Source organism: Micrasema longulum, unplaced genomic scaffold, assembly GCF_059751315.1.
Source record: "Micrasema longulum isolate JH-2025_06_02 unplaced genomic scaffold, ASM5975131v1 h1tg001293l, whole genome shotgun sequence".
In the NCBI taxonomy this organism is placed as follows: Eukaryota; Metazoa; Arthropoda; class Insecta; order Trichoptera; family Brachycentridae; genus Micrasema; species Micrasema longulum.
In genome coordinates, this window is record NW_028278480.1 from 178537 (window position 1) to 202934 (window position 24398).

Here is a 24398-nt window from a genome sequence, read left to right on the forward strand (position 1 = left end):
AATTTATTTTCAAAATTCAAGTCAAACGTAAAGTACCTAGGTACAAATAAATTTTTTTATTTGTTTTTTTAAACCTTCAAACTTTTTTCAGACTTCAAATTTTAACTTTTTTTTGTAAAATATTGTTTTTGTCGGTCATAATGTTTTGGCAATCATGGTTCGATATAATAAACAAAAGTGTACATAATATTAAAATAATGTCAATGAATGCCTCAACAAGGGTGTTACCTAGTGAGGTGTTCATATAAAGAAAAAAAAATGTTTTCAGTCTTTATTATATGGTTACCTACTTAAATACTTAATAATTTAAATACTTATTCTTTATTCCAACCAGGGGTTACTCCTTATTAATGTTTAAATAATCTTGTGTTGTATAAATTTCTTGGTATAAATATGTGTACATGCCGTAAATTAATGCATAATAAATCATATACATTTATAACTGAAAAGCAGGTTCATCGAGTTTTGACCTGAAAATCGGTATTTATATGTTTTTATATTCGTCTTAGAAGATCACAAGTAGATATTTCTTCTAAAATGAAGTTTAATTATTTGATCTTTGCTTTGATTGAAAATACAACACGTTTTTTCATCATCTTTTAGAATGTGGAAACGTTATGCAACTAGAGAATTATGATTTCTTTACGAAACTTGGAATCACATACTGTTTTATATTAAACAACATTTATCGATATTATTCCTGGCCGATTACTTTTCTTTCCCATCCTCCCTTTGACCTATCCTTATGATAATTACCTTACATCAATATAGAAGATTAATAAAAATAGAACATTTCAAAATCAAAATTTTAACAATACATTACATAAGATTTCTTGGAATCATCGAGCGTCGTAGTGAAAGTAATTAGAAATAATTGTTATAGTGAATTTTCATCATCAATTGCACCAACATTAAAGATCATCCTCATCGCATTAAAGGTAGGTCCATTCCCGTGCTCCTTTCCTTTATTCAAATATTTCAATTTCGTTCAAAATTAAATGATATTCGTTTTAAATTATGCTGTCCACTTTTCGTTAACACATACCTATAATTCCTTATTGGGTTTAGCTACGGTTTGGCGAAGGTATTTTCCTTGTCGAATTTTATTTTCATGCATTTATTTTAACTTTTTCGCTTTTTGAAGCGACTGTTCTAGAAAATATAAGGAAGCTACTAATTTTATACCACAAACGGGTAGAGGGAACAATGGCAGAAGTAAGTTTTGAAACATCTCAGTTATAATTTCAAGCGAACGGTCGGCCATATCCTTTTGTATCCAAGAGTTTCCGTTACAATTCCACCATTTTGTAGACGTTAGTGGCGGGTCCCGTTAAATAGGGGAAGCCATTGTTCACAACATGTGAAATAAATGTTTTATTTGAACTTGTGAAATGTTTCACTTGGACTGGAAACTTCATATAGCACGTGCTATAAACTCCAGTGAACATCTTACCGCTCACTTGTTCAAACAACATTGATAATTGGAAACTTTCTTCATAATAAATTGTACATTGATGATTCAACTTACAAAAATTATACCTGTTTTCATTATCTTCAATGTTTTGGCTTTTACATTCGCTAATAATTTATTTTTATCTGTTGAGATGTTTTTTTCTGTTTAAGTATTGTGGATTGCATATACAAAATGATTTTTATATTTATTTTCCGACTTGCTATACCAAAACAAATGATAAGTCTTAACTTATATAGAGATCAACCATAACTAGAGATTGTCCAAGTTTTAGTGAATAAGGACTGGATTTAACCCCTAGGGAGTTATTAAAATAAACATGATAGACTTCAAAAGGAATCATTCATTTCCTGTTTGCAAACATCGAATTGTCAAGACATGAAAAATAACTAATAATAATCTGTCGGTATAAGCAAATATTAAATTACACTTATATGTTTAGAAATTCGAATAAACCACTTTCATTTAGAGTTATACTTCGACTAAGAATTAAATACTATAAAGAGTATTGCTTTCAACAATGGTTATGAACCAAATTTAATTGACAATATTTTGAATAAAAAACTTAAAATAAACCATGGGAAAAATATTTATATAGTTCCCAAAATATTTCCAACAATAATGAGAATTGGCGTAGAATTTTGTACATTAATTCATTTTCAAATAATATTAGTCAAATTTTACCTAACAATATTAGACCAGCTTTTCATACTAATAATATATGTAATATAGGTAAAATATTATCAAATTGTAAAGATAAGGACGATAAATTAAATCATTCGGGAATTTATGAATTAAATTGTTTAAATTGCCCAAATTTCTATATTGGAAAAACTTCACGTAAATTTATAGTTGGAATCAAAGAACATATAAGATGTCTCAGTAATTTAGAATTTGCAAATCATCTAATATCCAAAAACAAGAAACGGGTGTAGGATCGGGTTGTGGTCCCGTGGCTAGTGTCTCGGACTCACGGGCCAAAGGTCCGTGGTTCGAATCCCACTCTACTCCAACTTGATTCCATTTTCTAATAGTGAGTTATTTACAACTCGTTGAAAATGGCCCTCAAAATTAAATATTTGGGTAAATCATAAGAACGCAAATATTTATTTAAAAAAAAAAAAAAAAAAAAATTGTCAGTAAAAATGGTTATCGTTTAGGCAATTTAGAACGATTGGAAATTAGAAAAGCCATTAATTAAAAACTTCAAATAATAAATAATTTATTTATTTTAACTTCGAGTCCTCTTTTAAAAATATTCCCGCTATAATTCATTTTATCTTCTTTATCTTTCTTTCTTTCATTTTTTTGTCTCTTTCAAAAAATTATTTTATAATGTAAATAGCAACGCGAGTAATTATAAGTTAGTTTATTTCCTGACGATGAGGTAGTAACCTCGAAACCGGTCGAAGTATAACTCTAAATTTAAGTGATTTATACAAATTTATAAACATATAAGTGTAAAATGTCATACCACAAAGTGAATAATGTTTTTATAACAATAATAAAATGTTTTTTTTTCATGATTTATGATGGGTCGTATGATAAACACAAAACGTATCCAATCTTGTATGTTCTCCTAAAAAGGCCTCCCCTGGTCATCTTCTTAACTTATTAACACCAACAAACAGGTGATCTTCCTTTGTTTCTTTTGCCTGGAAAAAAAACCTGTTATCATGCTTTTTGACAGATAATGCAGCTCTCAAGTATAAAAATTGAAAATTATTTTCAGGCGTTACCCAGCATGCACGCGAAATAATTCAATGAAATGAATCTTACTCGCATTAATAAAGATTTCACCACTTTCATAACCACTTACATTCCTTTTCCCACCCCAGCAGTACGCAGGGCGCTGGTAATTAAAATGCAGCTTATTTCGATTATCGTTGTTACATGAAGGTAATGTCATTAGTTTTACGCTTCTTAGCCAGTTGTGGAATAGTAAAATCCTGCGGTTTCAACAACTTTCAGAATCAACATTTCACGTTCACCCTTCCAGCATTCGAGTTTTGGACCTAAAAACTGGTAGGCAAATGCCTTAAACCACTTTACAACGATGCAAACTTATCTCCACGCGATTTTCTTGTTCAGGATTTTTACCAAAGTGCAACCACATCGAGTCGACAACACTCGTCCGGTTCTATTTCATAAGAAACTGTATTTTTCATCCGCTTGGGCACAGAACACATTTTCAGCTATTCGACGTTACAAAAAATTAACAAATGGGAGAATTTAGGAAATATGATATTAAAAAAATAGAACAACAGTATTAATTTCTCAGTATGTAAAGTGGTCACTTAAACCAGACAATCACAGGTCTTAAGCCCTGACGCCAATGCTTAAATATTTTATTTTATTTAAATTCCATTTTCACACCTAGTGATGCATAGGGCACTGCGTTGGTACACCAATCGCAGCGTATCTCAATATTTTTTGTTAAATGAAGGAAAGATGGTGAGCCTTTCGCTTCAGGTGCCAGTCTAGGAACTATAAAATATTGTAGTGTTAAAACACTCGAATCGAAACCGAGACCTCTTGCCTGGCAGGCAAATGTGCTCACCACTTCACTACGAGGCTGACAATATTCCTTTCTATCAAATCTTTTTCATCTTGGTTTTAATATATTATATGAGGGTACATAAATAAAAACGTAATTTAAAACCGTCTTAAATCTTGCAAAAACAGATTTCAATTATGCTACTTGACACCGCAAGCTAAGAATTCTCATTCACAAATCTCACAATTCTTGTTATTCGCAAATATCTCAGTAACTCTTTCAATGGAAATTTCTAAATTTTCCTCTAATACCCCCATATATGGATATTTATAAATAATCATTCCTTCGTCTCTAATGATATACTTGTCTCACTGTCTATTTAAATTTTAATTTTAGGACGTCAAACAATATTTCAACGTTTTTCAATTCACATCTATTCAAAATATTTATCAAAAAAGAATTCTTCTAGTGCGTACCATTCTCTTTGAATAATATTTCTTTACGAGAGAGAACATTTTTAATATCGACGTTAAACATGGAGTCTTATCTTTCGGTAACGAGGCGTAAAAAGCGTCACCTTTATTTTGATTATCATCTACTTCTTTGCAGATTACGAGCTACATTATCAAACGACATTTTATAATCCTCAAAATTCTAAAGAGAATGTTTGGACGTTCAAAGATAAAAAAAAAACAATCACCCATAATCGCTTTTTTGGTTTTGAAGTATAGGAAAAATTAACATGTCGCAGCCGTATTGTAATTTAATCGCTATCTAAATTACAAAACGGCTTTGTAAAACGTTTTGTTAAACACTTCTTGGCCCAGTTTCAGGGCAAATCTAAGGTCTCCAAAATAAAAAAGTTTTATCTGATTTTTATTTATTTTATAAGTGTACACGGCACAAATGCCTTTTATAAATATAAATACTTTTAACATAACAGTGTGCTATTACAAAATTATGAAATTATATTATTACTACTACTACCAACATCACGCCATTTCCCCGTAGGGGTAGGCAGAAAGAATGAACCTCCACATTCATACATATTGTCATACATGCCCATTGGTTCTGTCTGCTTTTGACATGACAAGACTTAAGATTTTGGATTATCTGATCATGCCACATCTTCTTTGGTTGTCCTCATCTCACGTTGCCGTTCGTTTTACCATTCTTTTGTCGTCCATTTGTTCTACATGATCAAACCATCTCAGAAACTCTTTCTTAATATTATCAATTATACTTGACTCAGATTTACTCTCTCGCCTGATTTCATCATTCGTAACCCGTCATACATTGATTTCCCACACATTCGTCAAATAATATAATAACAATATATCTATTACACAGTTGTTTTTAACATTGTACTATATAATAACTTTGCGATTTTTATACTTAACATACTCAGGTAAAAAAAAAATAATAAAAAAAAATTAATGCGGAATATTTGAAATAGCATAAATCATAAATTTTTGATTTGTTAGTATTGTTGCAATGTATATTGAATGCCCTGGGTATAACACAAACTGTTTCGTGCTATGAACTCTGGGGTTTTTTAACTGTTTTAATAATAAAATAAAGTAATTTATAAAATAATAAACCTTTAAAAAAAAAATATTAAAAAATAAATGAAAAAAGAAATTTAACAACTACAAAAAACAAATATCTATTTATACGTTTTTATATATATATTTATTTGACATGTATTTATTCATACATTTCTTTTTCCTTTTTTACATATAACATAAATACTTAAACAGCAGTGAGATTCCTAAACTATTGCCTTAATAGCAAAATTAAACTTGATTTGGCTAATGTGAAAAATGACAATAAAACTGATTTGGTTCCCTAGACTGTGCAATCTTGAAATAGGTGAATTAATAGCATGATTTGTTATGGCAGTTTCTGTATTAAATGGCACATTATGACTAGTAGTCCTAGCACGTATTTGGAATTTAATCATATTCAGCAATTCTGAAGAGTCCAACATGCCATTTACTATCTTAAATAAAAAACATTAAATCACTCAGTTTCCGTCTTCTGCATAAACTTTCCAATCAAGGGTATTCATTAAGAAGTCATAGTGTAAAGATTTAATAGGAATAGATAGCTTGTAATTGTAACAGCCTGTAATTAATGTAATTTAATTCTACTTTTTTTTTTAAATATATGACGCATTTCGTCTCATTAGGACATTATCAAACTGGTCAAATCTTACCATCATCTTCATTCCATGTTCGCCCGCTAGTTAAAGCATATGATTTTCACAAAGAGCATTTATGCATCTCTATCGGTTGTCAATTTCTTTGCGTCCTCCGTCAGGTTTTCGTCTCAAAGTTTTGACACAAACTGCCAACATGACGCGACGAAGAGACAGCGGTAGACGTCCATGATGTCGAGAACCCGATGCTTTGTAAAGTAGGCAAGTGTGGTTAAGGTTCTCAGGAGGTATCCGCAGTATATGGCCTAGCCAACCATATCGCCTCCACTTGACCACAGTTGTCACCGGAATTTGCTGCGTCCGTTCTATTTATATAGAAGTCTAGGCATCTACAGGGCGTGTGACCTGTCATTGGCTGGTTTAATCCAGTTCTTGTCTACAGTTGAGTTGAATCCAATCCTTGTGTACAAAAATTTGGATAAACTCAAACTATTGTTCATAAAAGATCTCCACAGACAAGCCATATAAATTGACTTGGTGAGTCCTGTAATAAAAAATAAATAAATATATGTACATTTGTATATTAGGTATATGCAAACAAAAAAAAATATTTATGTCTTTATATTATATTTAACTTATATTTCACTTTAATACACTTTGTAAAAACAAAACAAAAATGTTTTACTAGATATTTACGAGCACTTGATACTGATAATTATGTTTTTTTTCTGTTAGTAAATATTAGTATACTCGTACAACCACTTACCGATCTTTTAGTCTACCGGTTTCAAGTCGAACCCGTCTCTTTGTCGGGACATTAACAACACTAATATGCAAATACTAAGATACATTTTCCCCTATAAAAATATATTAATTACTTTTATTTTATTTTATTTATCGTGGTTCACAAACAATAAACAATACATATGACATTGGTATACTAATCATAAATTGTTATTTTGGATATTGTTCACCATTTAAATGTAAACACAGCATGTATAAATAAAGAATTAAAAAAGTAAAGAGACCACAGTCTTAGTTTTCGAGGCCACAGTCTCAGACTGGAGAAAACGAGATTCAATCTAAATCCACAGAAGCATTTCCGAAGCAATAGGGTTGTTTATGGTTAGAATAAGCTGCCACAAGAGCTGATCTCAATATGTAGTCTCAATGGGTTCATAAATGGACTAGATTTGTTTTCGGAAAAGTTAAAGTGCGCTTACAACTAATTTTCGTTTTAATAGATTTAAGCATATCAGCTTTAAGCTGCTCGCTAAAAATTAATAATACAAAAAAAAATAGTTAAAAAACATAATTTAATTTTGAAAAAGTATTTTTTATAATTTTTTTGAACAAAATTGTAATAATAAATATTGTTGATGAATAAATAAATAAAAATGTTTTTTATCGCATGATTTTCTAATTTTATTACTAACAAGAATGCTTTGAAGTAACGCGGCTTATTTTTTAAATGACCAAACTTCACCTAACAAAGGTTACCAAAGGGCGAACCGCTGAAAATTTTAATCCTTGTTTTCAAATTTAAATAACCTCCTGAAAATGATAACGACCAACATGCGGGTGAAGTTTCAGCAAAGAAGAAGCCTTTTGGTTAAGCTTTTAGGTACACAGAGCCTACGGAGGGGAGCAGGGTAGAACGGCCCGGAGGGGTTGTAATAGCAGAACACACAATTATTCTTGTGAACCCGCAGCTTACTTAACTAAAAACAGCTTTTCTTTAAAATCTTGAAAGAAAACAGCTTCACATAATAAAACTCTGCATTTTGTGAAGAATTTGTGTATAAAAGAAAACATGTTTGTCATTTAATATAAAATACGGAAGCTCTTGAGCATCTCTTTTAAATCTATTCAAAGCTGTAATATTTAGAGTTTGTCCAAATGTTTGTTGACAAATACTGGACTTAACTCCCTATAATTAATTAAAATTAATATATTACAACAAAGATTGAGATCACCGTTGTTATTGGCTGGTTCAAGTAGCCACTTTATATGAGTCTTACCCTCATTAATAAAAGTTTCAACTCTTTAACTTAACAAAAATTGTGAATGTTCAAATATGGGCAAAATGGAGAATGTTAGACCGTGTGTAAAGTGGCCACTTAATCCAGCCGATGGCCGGTTATGAGCCATGTAAATGCTTAGACTTCCATATTTCCTCTTCAAAGGTGTTCTCTATCTATTTTGAATGACCTACCTAAGTTACGGTTTCAGCCGAAAATTGGTCGAAAATTCAACTAAGCCCAAATTTGCGGTCGGTTTGTGTCAGATTACGTTCGGTTGTACTCGGATGCATCTTATGGCTCGTGACTCGGCCACGTGACCTGTGACCTTTGACCTGTGACCTTAAGTTGATTTAGAATTTAAAGATGTCACGTTTTCAGTCAGTCAAACCAAAGGCGTTAAAAATAAACAAATTTGCTCATTAAATTTATTCCTTTCATTTCAGTGTGTATTTTATTTTAAACTTTTTTTAATTAACTGGTAAGATTTAACAATAAAAACAGGTATTTTGGGCGTTTTGAAGTGACTTTTACCTTAAATAAATAACTAATATATTTTTCTACGTCTATATTGTAATGTGTTAATATTAACAGCTCCTCAAGGAGTGTAATCCAGTTTTTGTCTACAAAAATTCAAACAAATTTAAAATATTGTTGATTAATTCAGCTGGGTTATGAAGAAGTATAGAAATTGAAAAAAAATTTTTTTCAGGCGTTGCCTAGTACGTAGGTGAAATAATTAAATTGGATTAATCTCACCCGCATAAATAAAGGTTTCAGCTCTTTCACTTCACAAACATCAACAAGTGAAAGAATTTAAAGAATATAGATGTTCAAAAATGGGCAGAATCGTAAATGTTACACAGTATGTAAAGTGGCCACTTAAACCAGCCAATGACTAGTCATAAGCCCTGTGGATGCCTAGACTTCTAGATTACCTTATCTGAAATGTTATTCATCTCTGTTGTAATATGTTAAATAAACAAGTTTCGGTTTCGGCTGAAAATCTTGTTTCGGTTGGTTACTACTCTCTTGTAATATTTTGATTCAAATCTATTGACATCAAAATACAAAATATTTTTTCATCCGGTTGCGTATGTGTGGTTTAAAGTCCATGATTATATGGCACGTGCTAAATAATTTCACCTAAAATTACGACCGCTGAAGCGTATCAGCGTTTTAAATTAAATTAAATTCATAACATTCTGCGAAACACGAGATCAACGTTCTGCAGTATATTAACATCGACCTTACCATAGAGATATATCTTTAATATTATATATTTAATATTAAACAACAAAGTAACGCGGCTTATAAAGAGACCACAGGGTGTGGTAACGCCCATCAGTTCAGTTCAGCATCAGTCAGCTCAGCCAGTCCGAAGACTCAGCTCAACGCAGTCACTTCGTTCCAGCATGTAGTTCAAGTGAAGTCTCCTCAACCCATCATCGCCGCTAAGCTCTTGCTGTGCCAAGTGCTGTATCTTATTTGCCATGTTATAAATTGCATTAAACAGCAGCCTTGTGTCTTCGGTCAGTCTCTCACTGGAGTAGGAGCTCCAACCCTCAACAACTAAAATCCCGCGTGTATTTTAGCTTTACAGGTCGTTGGAAATCGAATGGAGATTAGTCCGCATCGTGTGCATCCTTACAAAGCCCAAATTCCGATCTGTTCGATAGGAAATAATATGTATTATTAAATAATTCGTTTAACTGAAATATTTCATAGTCTCTGGGTTGGATCTAAAGCGTAAGGCTGATCATCTTGATAATATATTTTTCATACTAAAAACTTAATTTTACTTGGTTGATAAAATCTAAAATAAATGTTATCTTCCCATTGTAATGCCCTAAAACCTTTATCGGTATGGGTAAGATTTTATTTATTTTTTAATCTACTCAAATAAGACTAAAAACATATTTTAATTTTTTATCTTTTTAAAATCATAAAATCAGAGAAAAAACTTTTGTCTTAAAAATTTTTAGACAAGTAAAGAATTTTACCAAGAAGATTAGTAAACTTTAAACAGATTTCAACAGAGATAAAGAAACAGTTGCCAAGCAATTTAGACCTACGTAGCAACATTTTCATAATAAAACATTAACCGTTAAATAAAAAAATAATGCATTTTTCAAAGGGCGTTAATTAATCAATTAAATCAAATCCCCGTTCAAAAGCACTCTAACAGATTTGGAACTTATTTTCACTCAAATTTGTAATTAAAACGGCCATATGCAAAACGACATCAAAAGTGATGTTAAATTATTACATTTACATATTTTATATTTATATTTTATATTTATTTATATATACGCCCAATGGGTATTTTCAAATGTTTTAAAATTTTTACGGTTTTGAAACAATTTTTGAACGTATAAAATATTGTTGTAAACTCGGGTTTCTAGGAAATTTTAATTGGTTTGAATAAATATTTATGTTACTCGTTTTAAAAATTAATTAATAATTCTCGGAAACCTTGAAATCCCGCTATTAATCATTTACAGATTAATTAAAATAATTCATTATAATAATTTAAATAAGGGACCAAACAATGATTAAGGATAGTAAAGGTTTTTTTTTGTATATTAATTTTAATTGAGACAAATGTGTTTTGTTTTATTACAGGAAGAACATTCTTAAATATTTAGAAGAAAATAGCATTATGTACATAAAAATACGCTACTCTATCCTATTAGTATTTTTAAACAAGATTCCCAATGTTATCAAGTATTTAAAAAATGTTAAGTCAATTACAATTTTTTTTTAAATGAATTGTTTTTAAGAATATGCATTCTAGAATATCTTTGGGAGGCAAGGGCATGAGTTGGAAACTCCTTAAATACTCGTATTTTTCAATTATTTGAGTTGTTTGTTTCATGTAGATCAAATTAAATGTTTGTCTTTGTTCTTTCTATGTTGATGTTCTTGTTATACGATTATATATTATTGAAGTATGTATATTATTCGTTCCTACTCAACACAGTACTTTAGTCCTACAGAGTTGTCTCAATAAATGTCTGAAAATCAATCATTTGTAGTGACCGACCGAAATAAGATTTTCGGCAAAAACCGAAACTGAAAGCGAATAGAGAAATATCGCTCATTTTTTTCAATTATTAATTAATAAATGTGGATGAAATACTGCTGAGAAAAAAAGTGCATTGTATTGGCTACGCCCCTAATACGTTACGATTTGGTTAAATTTGGAACTTTGTTTGTGTCACAATTTTCAAGGTCAAACATGTCGCATTTTTAAGAAAACATATTTTATAACAATTTTATTTTTAAAGTTATTTATGAACACATTTCTCTACAATTTCTATGTTGATTTTGAAAATACAATTATTTTTCTAAATACTTATTACATGTTTTAATCAGCATTCGTAGTGTGTGATATTTTATTTTTTTCAACTTCTGTTCTAATTTCGTCGAAAATGAAACTTAAACTTTTGTAAACAAGTAAGTCACTTCAAAACGCCCAAAAATTAGGCTTATTTATTGTTTAATTTATCAAAAAAAGTTTTGTTTATGGTAAATGTAATTTTTGTTCTATCAAATTTCAAACGCAATGAAAAATATCATTTTCCAAAAGTGTTGAAAATTGAAATACAAATTTAATTTTGATAACAATAATAAAAAAACTAATTAAAAACTATATCCGAGTAAGATACAAATCAGTACTACTACTGTGTTCATGAGCCGGCCACGACTCGCTAGGAAAAAGCTGTGTTGAATCAAAGTACCATAAATGTGACTTACCTAGGACTCACAATGGACAGACAATTAAAATGGACAAAACACAAAGACGGACTCACTAAAGTAATGGCATCACTACATAGCCTCTTCTACAAAATTAAAGATTTTATACCGAGAAAGGAAAAAAATATTATGTACGAAGCCTATGTCAAAAGTAAATTGAGTTACATGATCGCCTTCTGGGGAACTGGTAACAAGACAGACATAACAAGAATACCAAGACAACAAAATACAATTATTAAACTAACATACAACCTACCTTACCTGACCTCTACGACTGAACTGTACAAAAAAACACACCAGTTTGACATAAACTACTTGACTAAAATTGAGACCTTAAAAATTGTGCACAAAATAACACTAGGAAACATACAAGACGACGACATAATATTAGCCAAAAATGCTGACATGCACAAATATAACACCAGACAACAACAACACTATCATATTTAAAAAGCAAAGACAAACACAGGACAGTCAAAAATACTACATAATGGACTTAAACACTACAACGAACTACCTTACTATTTGAAAACTTTTACTGGAGACAAATTTAAAATCAATCTGAAAAAGCACATGATGACTGAACTAACTAGACTAGACGAGACATAAAATGACTTGACAATATTAAATTTCTAATGTAACCCTAACGGGTTTTTTAAAATTATAAATAAATAAAAAAAAATATTTTTAAAAATAATGATTCTTAAATAGCAGTTTTAATCGTTTGTATTTAATTTATTTGGTCGCAAGGTTCGATGATTAAATTTCAACCCTTCTCTACTAAGCTCCATGTTATTAGGGTCAATAGGAGCATTTGGAAAGGGTCACTTTGTATAATACTACCGGAAGGATGAACCTGAAGTTTGCTGGTAAAACAGATTCCGAAACAAGGACTTATAATCCTTTCTGGGATGGTTTAATCCTCCATGGTGTAAATAAGATCAAATTGCAGCCACATTAATGGCCTTTCCAACCATGTGGGTACTCCTTATACACAAATGTTGAAACGTAATTTTATTTCACTTTACAATTTATTTTATTTAATTGGAAAAACCACATAATTCAAATATCACAGACGAATATAAACAAATATCAACAAAATTTTGAGTATGTCTAAATGCTTGTAGACATGCTGAATTTCCTCTCTAGGAAGTTATTAAGATTCATATTTGTTGCAAAAGAAAGGGAAAACTTGTATTAGAAAGGAATCTGTAGTGTGTTATCGTATTGATTTAAGATAATTGAAACACAAATCAATTTATTTTTTGCATTTTTATTTTATATTAAATATGTTTTGTAACTTGAATTATAAAAATAAAACTTTTATTTTATTGGTTGGTTTGGAAGAAATTGCCATTTGGCAATAAGCCCGCTAACGTACAATTAACATTATTTAAAAAAAGTTAAATAAATGAACAAAATATGAAAGCCTAGGCAATTTTGGGGCTTTTGACCTGTCGTTGGCTGGTTCAAGTGGCCCCTTTACACACTTTGTAACATCCACCATTCTGTATGTGTTTGAACATTTACAATTCCTCAACTCATCCATCTGTTGACTTTTGTGAAGTGAAAGTTGTAAACTGAAAACTATTTATAACCAGACTGTGACAAATCATATGATACTAAATTAAAATTGAAAAACACTTCTCAACATTAAAAACACTTTAAAACATTTCTCATGACCTCAGTAGGACAATAATATGGTTGCAATGTAACCTAAAAGACTTTTTACAATAAGTGTTCGGACCAACTCTCAACTAAATCTCTACCTACCTACTATACACTACTCCTCAACATGATCCGGCTCCAAAGACCATGTTGAAGAGTGGACGAGGTGTGAAGGTACTTCATTATAGGAGGAGGAAAATATAGTAAGTAGACTGTATTGTTAGAAAGGAAGGTTGCGCAACTCCACTAACCTGCTGGTGGTGAGGCGTGATGAGTACTGGAACCTGGCTGGTGAAGCTGGCGGTCGTGGGACGCTGGCACATCTTGTATGGAGCTGGCGGTCTAAATGGACGCTGCTACAGCTCGTACGATGAAAAGTAAACGAACTTCACTTGTAGAATGTTATTTGTGTACTGTTCACATAATGTTTTTTTCGGCACTCACACGTAGAATTATTGTTACACGAGTGCGCTAGGAAGTGGGAAGGACAGGTAGGTAGTAGGGAGGTATCGATTTAGTTGAGAGTTTGTCCGAGCAATAAGTGTTTAAACAATTTTATGATGCCGATGTAACATTCAAAACTCAAATTAAGACTAGAACAAATTATATGATATCGATGTGACATTAAAACACTTCTCATAACCTAGTTGGACAAATTAAATGATAATGATTTAATCTAAAAACTATTTATGACCTGAGTAGGACAAATTATAATATGGTTACAAAGTAATCTAAAAAACATTTTATAATCAAAGTATGACAAATTTTATGATACCGATGTAACATTTAAAACATAAATCAAGAGTATGACAAATTATATGATATCGATGTACGATTAAAACACTTCTCATAACCTGAGTAGGACAAATTATATGATACCGCTGTAACCTAAAAATCATTTCATGACAAGAGTGGGACAAATGATAGGACAATGATGAAGCATTAAAGTGATTATTTTAATCTTAGTAGACCAAATTATTTGACAGAAATGTAACGTAAAAAACTTATATGAAATATACTTTAAATAGGTACTCAGAGAAAAACATTTTTTTTTATTTTATTATTATTTATTTATTTAGTTTTATGTATTACATAGTCTAATATATATTTACAACACAATATTTACATCTATACTTATTCTAACATTATTTATCACTATTATACACTTAGTATCCTAATTTATAATATTCACTGTTTCATATGTACATTTTCATTAATTATATTCACTATTTACACTATTTACTACCTAATATTTTTCACATATATACTTTTTACATTTAAATATATTTACATTAATTTCATTTTTTATGCTTTCCGGCATTTCTTCAAATAGTTTTATTCCCTTGTACATAAGGCAGTTCTGGGACATTGCTTTTGATTTCTTTTCCAGTCTTATATTTTTAGATCCTTTTGTTGCATAGTTATGAAAGAACTCATTATTTTTTAGTTTATTTTGAATTTAACGATACTTATGCGCTGTGACGTAAAACATATTTCTCATGGACAAATTAATGATATAATTTGTAAATCATTTTTCAAATGCTTCTATTTTCCGACTAAGACAAATTGAACGTAGTAATGCAGAAAATAGCCAGCCATAGAAAAGTAACACTGAGATTTAAGCACTTTTGTGAAAAAAGTGAATTATCAAATCTTCTCAACAGTTGGAATGTTTTTGACTTTATCGAATGATAAACAATTAATACATAAGTTTTTTTATAATACAAACAAGAATTTGATTGTGTTTTTGACCAGTTTTAATGATTTTGAAAGTACCATTAGAATTTTCTAGTGCTGTGGGTGATTTCTGCAAATTAAGAAATACCATTTTTGTGTTCGACACCATTTTCAGAAGGTGATAAATACAGTTTTTTGTATGAAAGCGATCTGGTTGTTTTAAGCAGAACATAGAATTGACCTTACTGCACCCGATAACATCAATATCTATTTTTTTCAAAATTGTGGACTGGCTGCTTTCTGCATAGCTACGTTTAATTATATTCCTACGTTACTTTCACATAACTCGAATTAAATACTTCAAAACACTTCTCATAACTTATGTACGACAAATTTAATTATATGAAATGTATTTCATAATATGTAACGTCAAAAATACTTCCAATAACCTGAGGAAGACAAGCAATCTCTCGGGGTAAGGACTCTCCACACAAGTCTTAGTGTTGATCTGAAGCCCTTTATCCCCGCGAAATTATGCAGAGTGGCATACCGTCCCGTTCTAAGGGTTAATTTCAATACAGACTCACCCCACACCCTTAGATTCCGCCCGCAAAATACTTGATTGAATCTCAGATCCAATTTAGGAGTTATTACGATCAACATCTAAACTAAGCTCTATTGGCTATGTTAAAGAATCACAATACTAACTGATGTCAAAATATTGAAGTTTGTTGAAAAAAATTCTTGGTGGAATATATATTTAATTAAAAATTCATCCTTTTTTTTAAGGCATGCGGATATATTATGATACTTTTTAATGTATTCTATTTCATACTATTTATTTAATACGTAGGATTAGATGTAGGTGGGTGCTTGGGATCTCCTACCCAGTTGGAGGTAGACAGAGGAAACAATGTTTTGGCTTGAGGTGTATTTATTACATCTTGAATTAATAGATTAACATAGAGAGTTTCTGTGTAAACTTTTTACATGTTAAATCACTAAGCACTGAACTGGACTAAATGTTGGACCTCTCTTAGGTTGCTGAAACGTAACTGTATTTTATAATATGAACTGAGTAATTAACGTGTTGAAGCCGATTATTACTACTATACGTGACCCTGTTAAAGGTCTTGTCGGATATACAGATCTGGTGGCTTCCAAAAATGAGTTTCAAGACTTCTAAAAAACTTTTTTTCAAATTAAATGTTTATTTTTTTAATGTTAAGTTTGCTTGGCATAGCCAGTGAGACCACGTTTATTTTAAATGTATTGAATTATTTTAAACATATTTTTTTTTTAAATCTTTCGGATTGGTAACCTTTTGAAATACTTATAAATAAAAATAGATTACCGATGTCAACAACTCGTGACTTTATTCAAAGTAGTTCGTTTTTATTAAAACTATTTTTATGTTTTTTAAATACATTTTCAAGAAACTTCACCGTGCATTTAAATACTCTTATTTTCACCGCGCTTAAGAAAACATTTTTACATCCAATTTCCCGTGGCATTAAACTTCCTCATTCTAATAATTCGTCGGCAGTTCATGTTTTAGCTTCGCAAGGTAACTCAAAGCAATTTGAAACGCATAGGAATGCCTCTGGATCATTTTTGGATCCCGTGTGCTTCATCTAGAATGCCGATATGTATTACAAACAAATATTTAGAAAATGTCGGAATTTTCGTAGACGAGGCATGTCTACAAAAATATAAACACACTCAAAATATTTTAAATATTTAAAAAAAACCAACATATTCAGGCGTTGCCTAGTGACGTGAAATAATTCAGCCAAATGAATCTCAACCACATTTTTTTTTTAAATTTTTTTTGTTTTTTTTACAATAAACATAAATGATAAACATAATATAAAAAAAAGCATAATTATAAAACAATGAAATACATATTAATAGAAAAATAGTAAACGAAAAAATCCCACGAAGGCATGGCCTGTTCGTGGTGTGGGTGTGTTGCGGCCTTTGGCTTACCTGTCGGGGTCTCTCTGTACACGCTGTGTGGAACTTTTATACGCACAGGCATGTGCGTGAGGTAGGATTAGGCAATCGTCCTTTTTACCTGCATCCGTCCGCTCGGGGCCTCGCGTCCCTGCTGGAGCCTGCAATCGGTCCCGTCGGTGCCTTATGGCCTCTCGCTCAACACCCTACTACGTTCTTTTCAGAAGGTAGCGGGGAAAAGGATTCACATATATATTATCACACAAGAAATAAGAACGGCTTACTTACATAGATAACACTATTTATTTTATAAGAAAACTGGCGTGTAATACAAAGATATTTTATTACACGTTTAATAAAATCTAACTTACTTCGAATTTATATCTAACACGTGTTTTATAGAAGACTAATTTTATGTGAGGAAGTACTGCAGTTGAGTTTCGGACAAGGAGAGAAGGACGGGCCTTGAACTTCGCGCCTTTTATAGCCTTTGTTCTTGTCGCCCTCTACTTTTGGCTGGGTATCGAACCGCAGGCTGGTAACTTAACGAGCTGCGTTCGCTTGCGTGGTTTTGCTCCTCGGTAGGTCCTTGAGGATTGTTTATGACGGAGGCGCCACAGTGGGAATACAAGAAAATGTTAATGAATTTTTGCTCCTATAATAAATAATGGACAGTTATAATATTTTTGTTTAACATAAGAAAGAAAAAATAAGATATTATGTTAAAGATAATATGGTATTTTTTTATAGTAATTAAAAAAGGAAATAAAAATTAATTAAAAAAAACACGAAAATATTCCTTATTAATAAAGGGCAACAAAATAAATCATAGAAAAAAAGAGTTCGTATCTTTAGTTTGAATCCAGGATAGTGCATGTTTTTTAAAAGAAGGGACATTTTGAAAGTTTGTAATCAATGAAATATTATCAGTAAAAAAATAATTAAACATTTTTGGGCTTATAAAATATGCATGTCTCTGTGCGAGCCTCGTTTTACAATGTGGTATTTCTAACACACGATTCCTTCTTTGACTTGATCTATTTGAATTACTTGTAAATAAATATTGGTTCTTAAATATATATTTTAAACATTGAAAATAATATATTTGTAAAGGTTTCATAACTTTTACTTCTGAACATTCAACAGACGGAAGGGTTTAGAAAAGGTGAATGGAGATATTCACACATTATGAACGGTTAATGTTACACTGTGTGTTAATCAGCTAACGACAGGTCACAAGCCCCGTTAATGCGTATACTTCAATATTCCATTGTCAATGTTTTCCTCAAATCTTTTAACGAATCTTTTTAATAAATGATCGATATGTAACACTTTGTACTCATATTATTTTTACTTAAATGTTTTAATTACATTCGGCCTCGTGGTGTTAGGGTGAGCGCATTTGCCTACCATGCTGTATGAAATATTTATTTAAAGAGACGTTTTCACACCAGAATACTTCATAGTCCCTGGACTGGTATCTGAATCGTTAGACCGATCATCTTACCCTTATGTAACAAAAATGATTACAATACGCTGCGATGTGTATCAATGCAGTGGTCTATGCACCATTTGGTGCAGAAAGGGAATAATGATGATGATGATGAATTGCCTTATGACAATATGCCGGCGACAATATGTTTATAAAATGCATACGCAGATAAAGTCTAAAATAAATAAATATATTTGATTCATAATTATAATAATAACAATACTTTATAGTTTTATTCCACTTTTATTTATAATTATTTTATAAATTTTTTACCAGTGACCGGGTTTCGTCGAGACCGACATCGTCAGACTGGTGGGAGACTAAACAAATTTCTTTGTTATATACAAGTGCAAGCAGGGGTTGTAAATCATGATATCATATAATTATGTAAATAAAAGAATTTAAATTAAAATCATTTAAGTAAAAGGTAATGACAATTATAAGAATATAAGTTTTTTTTGTACGTATATAATAAAAACTGGTGTAAAATATAAAATTTTAGGAAGTTTTATAATGAAAAAATATATGATTCAGACAGTCTGTTGTGATTTTCTTTTTATCGTATTTAAACTTTATTTTTTTATCATGTATTCACTGTTTCTTTGGCTTGCATTTATTTATTTGTTGATGGCATAAATAGAAAGCATTTTGATATTTTATGATCTGTTAAACTATTAAACTACATTATACATAAGTATGTACATTTACAGAATTAATGTACGTGAAGCATTAACTTACACATTATTATCAATTTATTTGTCCCGCGTGAATTGTTAGATCTAACCATATCATTATAAACATTAATACTAAATACACTAGAATGTGCCACTTAATTAATCAAGAGTAAAATAGATAAATAGTGGTCCCGTGGGTAGTATCACGGAATCCGGAGCAGGAGGTCCGAAATTCGAATCCCGCGTTGTTTCATATTTTCTAACGCGGATATTTATGATGAAAAGAAAACAGTTAAATTTTTTTTTTAATTTTCAATCCAAATTCAGAACATATGAAAACTGAATTCAAAATAATTTATGTGGCTTATTGGTTGAGTTTTTTTATTTTCAAATTCAGGTAAATGTCGTTTTCCGCCGGGGCTCCTTTCCGAGAGACACCGGTGTAAAAAAATCGGTGTAAGATGTTTACAAATATAATGGAAGATAATATGAGGTTAGGTTCCGTGTCAAAATTCTAGGAAAAATTGAATATTTTTATTTAATACGTATCCTATATATATATTACAAATAATTTATAAATGAGTTTAATAAATACAGTTTGAATTTGTTTAAAAAATGGATAATAATATCTTGAGATTTATCCCAAGATATTATTATCCATTTATAATAATAATTCTACAATAAATACTAACTCACCAGTTCGTCGGTACTAAATTAAATTGTCACTCTTTTTTGAAAAAAGCATCCAATTTTATTTGCTTTGATTGTTGCTTCCTTTCTTGCAAAATCATAGCATTAATAACCAATATTTTTTTAAAATATAAAAAAATTTACATACATATATAAAATAACACCCTTTTATTTTCATTAAAAACAACACGAAAACTAACTCTGAAACAATTTTACACACAATAGGCTGCTCGCGTATACGGTAATAGAATAAAACAACGTGTAAAAGTGTGTCTGCTATTAGAATCGCGGCGCCCATTTTCGTCTGGTGTCCGCCAAACCGGGGAATCCCACGCCGGCACCAACCGGCGTAATTGTAAATCGGTGAAACCAAACCGGCGCAAAACAAAGTTTACCTGTACTTTAAAATAATCAATTGAGTTTTTCTACAAACATGTGTTGGTGAAACTGCATTTAAATTATAATAATTAAATGCGTTTATAGTTTTCTACTTTTTTCTATAATTTTTACCGGCGACGGAGAGAAAATACGAAAATACGTTTATATTAAGAAAACTCGGACCGCGTTTTCTATTAATGTGTTGGTGCCTATCGGTGAATGTTTAACAGCTTATTTTATTGTGTTATTTCCAACTTTACATTCGAATTTGGAAAACATTGAATTCGTTCATAATCATCATTCCCTTTACGCACCGAATGGTGCATAAGGCACTGCGTTGGTACACTAATCGCAGCGTATCTTGATCATTTTTGTTCCATGAAGGTAAGGTGAACAGCCTTTCGCTTTAGGTACCAGTCTAAGGACTATAAAATATCCTAGTGTAAAAACACCCTTTAAGATTTTTTTAATATTTTTTTTATGTTCACTTTGCCCAGCTAACAAGGGCACATACCCCGTTCCTAGCTAGGCTACTACATTTTAATACATGATAATGGTTTACAAGTTAATATAAAGCACATACTAATAAAATATAAACTAACTCGTTTACGCATTTTGATACATATACATACACACATACACATTTATTTAATTATTTATGAATTTATTTATATTATTTTTGCACCACAACAGGCCAGGAGGCCTAATTACCGTGGTGATTTACATCACAAAACACCCAGGCTTGAGAAAAATCATATTAAATGTTTGTGGTCTCACCGGGAATCGAACTCGGAACCTTCCGTGAGTGAGTCAAGTGTCTGCATACACACATATACATATATACTTACATACACACACATGTACATACACGCATGCGCATACACATACATAAATTCATAAAACATAGACAATTTATTTACTATAATGCGAAACTTCATGATTGCCATTTGTGTATATCTTTTTAAAAATTATAATTCTTTTAATATTTTGTTTTTAATATTCAATAAGCATCTCCAATCCACGGCATGCATCAGCTTTTCGGACTCCCTAAGACCATTTTCATGAAAGAGCGAGGTCAACACCTTCCGCAACTTGACAACACTCAAGCTTTTCCACGATTCTGGCAAAAAATTATGGACCTTCTTGCCAACGCAACAGTGTTGTCTCATGTTGATTTCATATCAACCATGTCGAAAATCGAACCCGAGACCTCATGGTAGGCAAATGCGCTGACCATTACACCACGAGGCCGAGAAATTCGTTCATATCGAATTGTAAAATTAAGTTCTTCTCAACAAAAATATACATGTGCGTTTTGCTTGTTGCAGGAATGAAAAGTTCTACACGTGTTGTGATGAACCATACTTAGACATCACCTTCAACATCACAATGAGAAGAAAAACATTATTCTATACTGTCAACATCATCATACCTTGCATGGGGATCTCCTTCCTCACCGTCCTCACTTTCTACTTGCCATCAGACAGCGGAGAGAAGGTAAGAACAAAATTATTGTAAACTTATAGACATACATATTTACATACATCCGTCTCACCAAATATAATGTAGACACAGGTATATCGGGAGCTCGGCTATTGTAGAGAGTATCAATTATGATCCTGTAGCTCAATCAAAAATAACTATCGACATGATAACGATTTCTCACCATGGTTGTTTATCGTATTCGCGATCACCATGCAACATCCGTGAAGTGAACATCTAAAATTAAATGTCAAAATATATGCGTTTCGCGACGTATAATCTTGCTGCGCAATTAAATATTTGAATTTCGCCGGTTTAAATATGTAAAATATTCCAAAACTGCCATTTTTTTATTTTTTTATATAATATATATCAGGCTTTTTATTGCATTTAGCCGGCGGTTGGCAAGCTAAATTTCAAGAAAAGTAGTCGCCATAGTAATTGTAATTTAATTTTCACTTTTTTGTATTGGATACTCTTTACTATTTTGCAAAAGCAATATATTGTATTATTTTTTATAGTTAACTCCAATTTTTTGCCAGTGAACTATATTTATTTACGAGGAAAACAAACCAACGCAAGCGTTGACTAAGAGATAACACACGCGTTGACTTATGACTGCGACAACTTAAACATGTTCATTATTGTTCAATGTAATCGCTCAAATACCTAGCATGTTTTTAAGTACGTCAATAGTTATTTGCGATTGAGCGGGTGGGTATCTCTGACGGCATCAGCACAGATTGTTTTACCTCCCGGCTTCCAGAACCAACATGCCTCTAGTTATGCCGATTAGAAGAGCAGTCAGGCAACTGAACAGTATCACTTTGGCGATCGATATCTTTCACATCAGCAAAACCGCATCAGAGGCAAATTCTTCTACTATCTGAGTGTATTATACTTTTGTAATATCGAGCTATGGCTTGAGAGTTCCTGGCCTCATACATTGTCCCAATTTGACACCTTAAATGTTTTGTTTTATTTTGATCTAATATATTTATTGCAATTTTAATTTGTAAATAAATGTAAGAGAAATAAATCCTGTTAATATATTATTTATGTTCAAAGCATTACTTTTGTGGTTAAACATTTAAATTAACGTTAGTAAATTTGAGTATTTTATTTTATTCTTATTTTATTTTATTAACATAAACGGCAAATCGGCCTTTTACAAAAATGTATAATATTTGGCTTAATATTTTTTTTTAAAAAAACATAAATTTCCTTATACCCAAGATTTATAAAAAAAAATTAAACCTAAAAATCAAACAAGATTTACATTTAAAAAAATAACCTCAAAATTATCCAGCGTATTCAGTAGAAAGTTTAAACAATTCAAGAATAAATGTAAAAAACAAAATTAAATAATAAAACATTCTAAAGTAACACAACAAGAAAATCATAAGTTCTGTTTCATACAACTGGGAAAAGTTAACAAAAACTATTATGAAATGCATGAATAAATAAATATAACTACCATTCACCATCGTTGAAAAAGTACAAAAGGTTTGTTCTATAGGAACAATACCCTACACTAAATATATCAGATACGTGGGAATAACTATTGCCGAGTTCATGAAGTCTGTTTAATACGGCATTACAAATATACACTGCCGTGAAAACGGTGGCACCTGTCTAGTCATTCTTCCAGGCACCCTGAAGTTGATAAGAGATTAAAGTTCAGGGCAATCCCATATTGAATTTACAATTTTGAATAAATTTAAAAGGTCATTTTTTTTTCTATCGTTAAGTTTTAACAAACTTAATGTTTTAGTAAAAAATCGTAATTTAAAAATTCATGACTGATTCTAAGTTTAAAATTAAACCACTCACCGACTTTTTATGTCTACCTGTTTTGAGACGAACCCGTCTCTTCGTCAGAATACTCATTACATCAACATGCAAATACTAAAATGTTCCTTTACCTTTATCGTCACCGTAGTATCATAGTATTTACAAAAAAATACATAAATTACGTGCATAGTTAAAAAGGATGCCAAAACCGTCACGTCCGAACATGCACTAAATTTAGGTTAATAGCAGAGTATGTGTAGGTAGGGCAGGAAGGGCAGGGGTTAATAGGTTGAACGTTACACGAATGGTTAGTTTTTAATTTAAAAAGTAAAAGGAATATTATAAAAAAGCATTTAAAAATAATAATCATAAAATAAAAAAAAGAACGACCGGGCATAAGCCCTGTAAATGCCTAGACTGACACATTCCCCTCTCAAAAATATTTCCTCTCTGTTGCCACAAATCTAGATATAAAATTTCGCTCAACTGATGCATCGTTCTGATGCATGATTACCCAAAGTATTGTTAGTCTAACAAAATTAAATCAATATTATGAGTTTGTAGAAAATGGTGAATGTTAGTGTGTAAAGGGACCACTTAAACCAGCCAATGACAGGTCATATTCTCTGTTAATGCCTAGACTTACATATTCCCTTCTCTAAATTGTTCTCCATCTCT

At 31.1% G+C, this 24398-nt stretch overlaps 1 protein-coding gene across 1 annotated transcript in view; it reads left to right on the forward strand.

The window, feature by feature from the left end:
- Nucleotides 1-24398, forward strand: part of nAChRalpha4 (nicotinic acetylcholine receptor alpha4) — a gene marked incomplete at its 3' end in the record, with an annotated part of 298565 nt that overhangs the window by 169558 nt on the left and 104609 nt on the right. The window contains exon 4 of the mRNA XM_088234837.1: nt 21773-21941. Coding sequence (XP_088090963.1) covers nt 21773-21941 — 169 coding nt within the window. The remainder of the gene's footprint in view (nt 1-21772; nt 21942-24398) is intronic.